Genomic DNA, 9921 nt, shown 5'->3' on the forward strand with positions numbered 1-9921 from the left:
TAAAAGTTTTGTTTTTGCTAAACTCTTGTGCAGCTTTTGTAATGTGCAGGGAATGTACAATATAATATGTCAGTTCTGGAAGTTCTGTGCTTTTAGAAGAAATATGGTTAGGAGAGGTTTTGTTAGGGTACATGTTGGCATAAGTTTGAGCTTTCAAAAATCATCAGTTGAGCAATTTGATCTGTAGTTGACATGCTTCTGAACCTCTGACATCGAATGGATTTTGTATTCTTATTGACTTAGTAACAAAAAAAAAAAAAAATTAGGGGTTTAATAGGGAGGTCTGCTCACATTTGTTTTACAAAAAGAAAATGTGTTCAGTGAAAATGTTGTTCAGTGACCTAAGGTTGTGCCCTTTTAAACTCCCCTGCCCTCACTTCCTAGGCTAAGCTGTGATTTGAGATTCCTGATTTCCAATTCTCGAATCATTTCTTTTTTTAATATATTTTACTAGATTGTGCATCTTGTACATTGTTTAGATTTTTTTTAACATTTAGGTGCTTTAACATTCAAAGTGTATAAGCAAAAAAAAAAAAAACCTCAGCACAACCTGGTGACCCTGACAGAAATTTAGTGAGCTCCTAACGATGCTAATGCTGCTGCACTAAAACTGCACTAAGCTTTCTTTTCTAGTTTAGATCTTTTCTTCCCTTCTTGATTAGATAGGCATTGGTATAGAATCTCGCAGCGGTGGACAACTATGCTTTGGACTTCAGTGCAGCAGACAAAGCATTACTAACCAACAAGGGGGTCACTGAATTTCGGAAAGGATCACCTGGTATTTTTATTTTAATAAGGTAAGGTTTATTAAGGTTTAATAAGCACACAGTGAAAATATTCATGTAAAAGGTATACCATTTTTTTCTACTTTGCTTTTTAATTCTAGTTCAAAGCTAGTTTCATATTATGTTAGAGGAATAAACTGTTTTAGTTCCATTTGTGATATAAAAAAGCAAACAATTGAATTATATAGAAGATTGGAGATGTGGTGACTTCTCTCTCCTCACTACTTAATTTTCAGTGACCTAGACCTTGTAGTCTTTGGAAAGTGGGATCACTCTCCCTTACAACAATTGGAGCAAGCATTACGGAAACAAAATATTGCAGAGCCTCACTCCCTCAAAGTTCTGGATAAAGCAACGGTATGTGCGAAGACATATAAGATCCAGTACTTAGTGCAAAATTGTTTTCGGGCATGAACTATTTTTTTTTTTGACTGTAACTGTTATGTAATCATTTTTTTTACTTAAATCATGTATGTACACATAAATATTGACTTTTTCAACATTGAAACAGCAATTATTAATCATTGAAATATGGATTACAGATAAAGATTATGTTCCTTGCATAAGGAAATGGGAAACATTTCTGCTTTTAGTCATGAATTCAACAAAAATATCCATAGGTTTTTGAGCATATTATTGAATATGTATGCTAGTGTTATGTCTAGCCATTACGTAGAAAAAAATCTGAATGATTTGTTTTTCTGTTATTTGCATATAGAATGGTATAGAATTGTTGATTTGTTGACTTCAAGCTCCCCAGACACAGGAGCAACAATCCTTAAGCAGAACATTGTCATTTTGTAAAATGGGGTTCTGAAAAGCTGTTTCATCCCTGCAATAGATGTTACTGTGAGCTGCTTATTCAGAAGACCTGGGCTTTCGCTGTATGTCCCATAGCAAAATGTAGTCTTATTCTATTTTGTATGTGTGTAGTGTGGGTTCATTTTTTTTTTTTTTTCATTTTAATAGGTGAATGCACCTTGCCAGATCCCCAAATATAATTCCTATATTCAATAGCCTATCTTACCTATCTATTTGATTCTTTGGCTATTTTTTTTAAGTAGTTGATTGGATGACTAGATATATGCTTGTGGTCAAAGGAGGAGGATTAAGACTAGTTTTCTACAATGCTTAGTTTCAGGAAGAATGCATTTCTGCCATTTGCTGGATACCTAAATGTTGCTTAATGTGGAATCTTAGAAATATTCACCATGTATGGATTTGTTTTGTAATTGGTGTTTAGTTCCTTTACCTAAAATGAATGGCAACCATAGGTTACCTCTGCCTTTGCTTGTCTTGTAGGATGCTTCAGAGGAAATGGTTCTAGATATTCTGATACACAAACTTAAAACACAGCTACAAAAAAAATCTCACTTACCTTTACTTCCAGTAATCCTGTGATTCCTCCAGAGATCCCTTGATCCCTCCAGTGATCAGGTGTGGTAGCCTCCTGTAAATTAGGAGTGGGGGGGGGGATCAGGTGGTGGAAAAAGTGCCAATCTCACTGGGATGTGGGCTTCAGCCTTACATTGTGTAAAGGTCAAACTCAAACAAAGGCTTCTCTAGCTGGTGTGACATTGCTGTTATGTTCTTTCCAGTTCCTGTGATAGTGAGCTGGAGATGTAAAATTCATTTTCACTGGGTCAGTTGAAGGACATAGGTCTCACTCTTGTGCTTGTTGGTATTGTTGATGCTGCTTGTGCTTGTTGGTATAGATGCTGCTTGCTTCAGTCTGAAGAATGCTTGGTGTGGAAAGGAGTTTTACACCAAAGGGCTAGCCCACACTAGCTGTACACTAGCATCCACTCATATTTAGGGGGCAGAATAAGAAAGGTGTTAAAGGCTGTGTTGTATACAAAAATAGTTTGTTACAATACACTTTGGTAAAGTACCTAAAATAGTTATTTTGGTGTAGTCTGTACTAAACTTTACTGCTTTGGCTGGTACTGTTGGGGACTATTTTGAACCTGTGTACAGAAGGGGGGGGGGGGGGGTACATTACAAGTATAGCCTTACTAATATGCTGCTGCTCTTTGGCCTCCTTTTATCTAGTCTGTTTGATCTTTAACTTTAAAAAGCTGTTTATATCTCTGCTCAATAACAGGTGAATGTTGCAGCAAATTAAGGTAAATCAGAAATTAGAAGTGCTATTATCTTCAGCGTTGTAGCAAATGTTTCTGATTTGCAAGAGTGGCTAACCAAAATGTGCAGTGCCCAGTGAATAATCATGCCTGGAAATTATATTTTTCTTAGTGTGCTAATAAATGCTCACATTTTTTTTGTTTTAGGTGCCAATTATTAAACTTAGAGATCGGGAAACAGAGGTTAAAGTGGACATCAGTTTTAATGTTGGAACTGGTGTGAAGGCAGCTCAGTTTATAAAGGAGTGTATACAGGTAACATTTCTTCTCCTCTGCTTTGATTTAAAATGTTTTTTTTTTTTTTGTCATGGCAATGTCATGGTTTCAGCCTGCCAGTCATGAATATATCTGCACAAAGCATGCTTTAGCAGTACAATCTCGCTTCCAACACCCATATTGATCTTTACCTCTATATTCCTGCATTTATATTCTGCAGATGCTCTGCAGAAACTTTTATTGCTCAATAACCACATTTTCCCTACACATATTGCATATTGAACACCCTTGTCCTCCCAGTACACATTGCTCATTGAATCCAAATATTAAGGTTTAAGGTTCAGCACGAACTGAGGCCCAGTTCCTTGGCAGTCTGCCTCCTTCCCTCCACAGAAGTAAAGTAATACTATGTGTCAAAAGTAGGTTTGTAAATGCATTACATTGGCACCAGAACTGAATAGGGGCTTTCTATGACATACATAAATACCACAATTAGGTATAGTTAAAATTCATAATTTACTAAATATCGCATCAAAAACAAGCTTGCATCATAACAAATTTGTATACTTCGGATTTTGTTTAAAAAACATTTAAGGTAGCTATCGACACAGCAAAATAACGACAAATATTTAGGTCAAACAATAACATTCTGGTTCCAAATAGTGATGTGTGTTTCACAGAATCTCTCTGCTTCATCAGACCAAGGACCTTATGTTTCAAACAACTAGAATATATATATTTCTTCTAATAGATTTTTAAATTAACCAGAGAACAAACAGTCAATTATTCAGGTATTTTTTGTTTTTAAATAGCAAAACACTTCTTTGAACAAACGGGTATAGCTCTTTAAATATTGCCACCTTTTACAACTGCAGAATATTTACGCCCCAAAGGTCTTTTTTGAAACCTTTATGGGTCCCCTTTTAAAAAAGCATAGGCAGCTTGCAGTAATACTGGTATGCTACTGTTAAATAAAGTGGAAAATATTTGAAAGAGATAATATATATTTTTAATTTAAAAAATATTTATTGTCCAACAAAAAAAAAACAGATAAAGGTGTAAAGACTAATTATCAGGGGTAAAAACTCCAAAATGATTTTAAAAAAATCCTATGAATTCTAAAAAGCATCAATTCTTAGCAGGCAAAGCCACAATGTAGAAACAAGAGAGCCTGGTCGAAATGCTAAGCAGTAGAAAAAGCAAATGAGGACTGGGACTATATAAATAGGCTAGATTACCTGAAATCTCCCCCACATGTTGCCAGTTAATTGCTAAATAAATTCAAGTATGTGTCTTCAGGCTTCCTTCATATGTATTGCTGTATATACATATTATAGTAGTCTAGCTGGAGAGATAGAGAGATAGAGAGAATAGAGAGATAATGCAGAAAGTAAAGGTATGAACAGGGGACCAGTTTCTCTACATAGATGGCAGCAATGAGTATTGTAAATAATAATAAATAAAATAATCAAAATTAATAAAGCATATAATATATTCAGATATGTTGGTTTAAAATTTGCATAGACAAATACATAAGTGATTTTAATCAGTTCAGAGCAATATAAAAATTTCCAATATTCATATGTAATTTGCAAAGAATAGTATAAATATGCAAATACGTGTATATGTGTGTGTATATGTGTGTGTATATGTGTGTGTATATGTGTGTGTATATGTGTGTGTGTATGTGTGTGTGTGTATATATATATATATATATATTTATATTAATGATAACTTTGTATTGGATTCAATAGTTATTTTGTATTGAATCCAATACAAAATTATTTGAATTTCCTGTCTTGCCTCCCGCACAGAGGATTAGATCTGGCGGGCAGGACACTGGAGGATGCCAATAGGACCAGGTAAGCTTTCAGCAGGTTTTTTTTTTAACCTGAGCCACATTAGGGAATACCGCTCAGGGGGTTAAATATCCACTTCCAGGATCTTGGTTTATGTCCTAGGGTTATTGCGATTTAGACAGATGTGATGTATCCTGGAATAGGATTAATGTGGGTGGAAGAAAATGCCCCTTGTGCCCCAAGGTCACTCATTTTGGCCAGAGAAGTCCTGCTTTTTTCGGTATATTCAAATACTTTACATTAAGAGAAATTATGTTATTAGTTGCCATAGGTCAATAAAAATAAGGGGGAGTGCGGGACGGTAGTAACGGATGAACATCAAAAGTGCAACAGTAGGCAGTGCCTTCTGGTATGCTGCAGTCCCTAGGTGGGGTAACTTAGAAGGAACCGGCTTGGCTTCCCCGTCTGGAGAGCCCAGACCAACAATAATGAAGCAGAAGTTCTCATTGGCATGGTTAAGCAGCAGAATTCAACCAGAAAGAACCTTATCTAGAGGATAATGCACTGCTAGTAAGAGGGGAAAGGTCATCAAAGTTGGTTAAGAGTCCCAACAGTTACCTGTAAGTACAAAGGCCACTAAGGGCCTATGGAGGAGTGGGAATGTTCCGAGGGACCTTGAATTTGGATCTTGGGATAGATGTTTCTTACAAGAGCACTTCCGTTTAGGATGTTGCCAGGCAGGTTCTGCACGGCTAGAAGCATCAGGTGGATAGTCAGGCCAGGATTGCATCTTATTGGGTGGTAGATTAAAAGTGGCCAAGGAACAGTGGCAAATGTGTCGGGTGGCTCATAGTAGCAGAAATTCCATCTCGTGAAGCTTGGAGGTAAAATGGGAAGCCCCACCTGTAGTGTATTTTCTGAGACCAGAGCCTTTCCAGTACCAGTCTAAGTGATGCCTGTCTAGTGTGTTTCTACAGATCTTGGAGAAGGCAATCAATTCAAGCACTTATCTTCCCAAGGAAACTGCTGGTTACAAAAAATAGTTACTGGTTTATAAAAGTTTCTTTATCATAACAATTAAGTACTTTTGAACTGTGGGTTGCATCCCTGTGCGTGTGATTTGGTGAAAGGCATAAAGATAGTCCAGCCCCAGGTGCTCTTACACCTTTAACAGTTCTGCCCAGTTTTGTTTAACAAGGAGGTAGGATTTTTTTTTTTTTACTATTATTTTTTATTACTATTGTTACTATTATCATTAGTTGCATTCTCTTTGGTATTGCTAAAGAAATGCAAAATATTTGTTTGCTTTTTTTCACTTATTATGGGTTTATTTCATTTGAATCTAAGACCAAACAAGAAATTATAGTTATCAATGTCAAACTATTTGATGCCATTAAATTTAAAAGTTAAAGAAAATACACAGTTAATCATCTAGTCACTTCTCCGAACCTTGCAGAGAGGTCGTGAGGTCTTCCATCAATTGGAGCTCATTGACTTCAGTGTTCTCCCCAGAAATATTTTTTCAGCTGGTTGGTGGGAAGCTGTAGCCAGTTGTGGCAAAACATGGCAAATTTAGTGCTCCCAGTTGTTTATGCCATGGGTATCCAGTAACCTCTTATTTTTTATGTTCTAATGATGCTGTAGTAATGAGATTGTAAGGGGAGAATGTGTCCGCCAGCACCTATATTTTCGGTTTTGTACCCCGCACCTCAGAGAAATTGGGTTTCAAAGAAGAGAAGCAGACAGTAGTTTCATAGGTATAGATTTGTGACCGGTAGGTATATATTTAGGGGCCCACCCCAATGCTCCTTGTTATGTTAGTGGCCCCGGGGTCCCCAATTTGCATTTTTAATTTAGGACTCCAAGGCGCACTTTCCTCTGAAACAGCACCCCGAAGTTCAATTTTCATAACTTTTTACATTTGTGACCCTATTCTTGAAATTCTTTAAAGCTGGGGGGCTGAAATTGTAGCAACTAGTATCCATGAGGGTCCCCTGTGCACCCTGAAAATTACAAGTCATTGTGATATACATTTTAGGAGATATAGAGGTTTGTACACAAAGAGCAGTGAGGAAGCCGTGGATACATTTTACAGGCAGCTTTTTTTTTTCTTTTTAAACAGAAATCCCAGCTCGTGCTATCAGATGGGGGTGGGGCGGGGCTGCCCGTGTCTCGTTCACATGAAGGCTGGACTGTATGCTCACCTCTCATTGCAGCAGCAATCCTCTGGATGACAGCTGAGCACAGAGCAGCCTCACAGAGATCCGTGCAGAGGATGAGAGCTGCCGAGGAGAGGTGGGCGGGGTATTCACAGAAGGTGGGCTGAGCAACCAGCTAAAACTCTCTGGGGAGAACCATGGACTTGCTCAAACAATTGTGCTATACGGGGGGGGGGGGACATCCTCTCGCAGCATCAGTCGTATAAAAATTGACTTAAATTTTAAAACTGTTGCAGTTTAAGAGAAATAACTCTAGGTATAGGAACCTCAAAGGGTATAGGTAAAGGAACCTCAAAGGGTATAGGTAAATCAGTAAAATTTGGCAGCAAGTTTTGTACCTTTTCGCAGAATGAAAAATCCCTTTGGCATTCCCAGAAAATGTGGATGAGCGCACCCCTGCTTGCATTGGATCACCAGCATTTGTTTGATACTTTCGGGTATATAGTGTTTAAAATCGAGGGGACTCTGTACTAGTAGTTTTACCCAGTTTCCAAATACGTGGAACCGATTTGAGTCCCGGCAATGGATAGTAAGTAATAGTTACGTCCATAAATATTTGGACAGAGACATCTTTTTTTCTATTTCTAAAAAAAGGCTTTAGTTCCTTTATGCAATCTTTTGTTCAACTTACTGATTTAAAGCTGAAAGTCTGCAGTTCAACTACATCTGAGTTGTTTCATTTAAAATTAATTGTGGTAATGTACAGAACCAAAATTAGAAAAAAGTTGTATCTGTCCAAATATTTATGGACCTAACTGTAGTTATCTGTGCTGCAGTGACGGTAACATTCAAGTTTTGCTCCCACTTCTGTATGTATGGCGGTGTGAAGTCTGTGGCCAGAACAAGATGTTCAGAATAAAGCATGAAGATCAAGTGGCGTATAGTTCCCTGATCTACGCTTAATTTTTCAAACTCTAAGTGGTCCACTAAAATTGTCTAGACTTGGGAGGGAAGTAGAAAATGGTGCAGCTGACAGATTCTCCAGAAACCTAGTATGTTGTGTAAGATGAACTCATCTCAGAAGGAGATGGCCTGGGTCTAAAATACCTGGTTGGAACTTTTGGATGCCAATTATAGGGTATAGTGGTGAAGGCTTGGGTGATATCCTGGGTTGAGCAGAGATTGTATGTTAGGGTGTGTAAATAAATTTGGTGGAATGGGGACATCACTCCATGGTAGCACAGCCAGTAGTATTTTAGCAAAGGATTGCTCAATACGGATCCACTGTTTCTATTTGGCATGTCGGAACCACTCTATCACTCTGCGTAACGGATACAGTACTCCCAACCACCCTACCTCGTTTTAAGCCATGCAAAAAATTTAGAAGTCCAGGCCTCTTACAGGTCCAGATGAATTTCGTGAAGATTGCGGAAGTGAAAGTGTGGGGACCTTGGTAATGCCTGAAATACATAAGGTGACTGTGAGCAGTGACACCATTTCTATTGCATTACTGGGGCCAAACCACTGAAACCCCATCCCATTGATCTAATTTGCTTTTGAAGTCTCCTAGAAGTGGGAGGAAGTTCAAAGTGTTTAACTTCGAGATCTGTTGGTATCCCTAAATATATAAATTTTCTGGGGCCTAGTGAAATGGTAATGACTCTTCCAGAATTCTACAGAGGCCCTAAGGTAGGGTGGCATTTAGAGCTTCTGATTTTTGGTCATTGAAATTTGAGTGTGCCATAGTGTTGAAGTTCTTACAAGAGACCTCAGAATGGATATGGATGGGGACGTTATATAGAATAATTGTCTGCGAATGCTGCTGACTTGTATTTCCATTTCCCTATGGGTATCCCACGGATCACTGTACAGTTTTGTACAGTGTACTCATTGGAGAAGCCGATCGTAAGTGCAGGCGGTCAGCAAAATGCGATTCTTGGTCTGCCTAATGAAAAATAAAATTTCACTTTAAGTGAACAGCCTAAAAACCTTTACAAGATCAATTGGCGCCTTTTCCCAAGTTAAACATAGATTATACTGGTGTGGGGGCAGGATATCTTGGCAAAGTGAATTCTTCTCTTGAATGGTATGTGGCAAAAAAGGTGAAACTTTGCCAGTCTTACCAGGAGTGGACATCCAGCTAATTCACCCCATGGTCAGACAGTGACACGCAGAGAGAAATTGCAAAAAAAACGAGGTCCACACCTTAGACCTTACAGGCCTCAGCATGGTAAATGTTAGTTCATTTACAATAGCTTCAGAAAAAGATAATGAGTTTGGCCTATTTGAGTGTGCTATTTTCTTTTTCTCCCTTCCAAACATTACATACTGCCACAAATACCTCATACCAACTGTAAAGCAAGCACCTTTTATACAAAATATTTGAGTCAAAATATCAGGCAATTTGTGTGAAAGCTAAAGCTTGGGTCATGTGACAGGACAATGCTACCAAACAAACCAGCAAATCTACAACCTAATGGTTAAAAAGGGAAAGAATCAATGCATTGCAATAGCCCGGTCAAAGTCCACACCTCATGACAAATGCCCTTAAACCTTAACAATCAAAATTTATTTGAAAATGGAATCTGTTTAACACCTGATAAATAAAATTTAGAACCTGGTAAGATGAATACACACAATACTATGCAAGGGTTTTAGGCAAGTGTGGAAAAAATGCTGTAAACTAAAGATGCTTTTTAACCACCTGAGCGTTACACTGATTTCTAGATTTCTGTTCCAAAAGCGTCACAGGTTTTCATGAAATTTTTTTTTTTTAAATTGTAGACCTGTAACTTACAGAAATATGTCCGAATAGGGTTCT

The 9921-nt window shown here is 37.8% G+C and overlaps 1 protein-coding gene across 1 annotated transcript in view; it reads left to right on the forward strand.

Annotated features, from left to right (window-relative positions):
* LOC140332066 (uncharacterized) overlaps positions 1 to 9921 on the forward strand; it is a 98204-nt gene that overhangs the window by 38652 nt on the left and 49631 nt on the right. Inside the window, exons 5-6 of the mRNA XM_072413366.1 lie at positions 1022 to 1142; positions 3074 to 3181. Coding sequence (XP_072269467.1) covers positions 1022 to 1142; positions 3074 to 3181 — 229 coding nt within the window. The remainder of the gene's footprint in view (positions 1 to 1021; positions 1143 to 3073; positions 3182 to 9921) is intronic.

Source organism: Pyxicephalus adspersus, chromosome 5, assembly GCF_032062135.1.
Source record: "Pyxicephalus adspersus chromosome 5, UCB_Pads_2.0, whole genome shotgun sequence".
NCBI classification, from domain to species: Eukaryota; Metazoa; Chordata; class Amphibia; order Anura; family Pyxicephalidae; genus Pyxicephalus; species Pyxicephalus adspersus.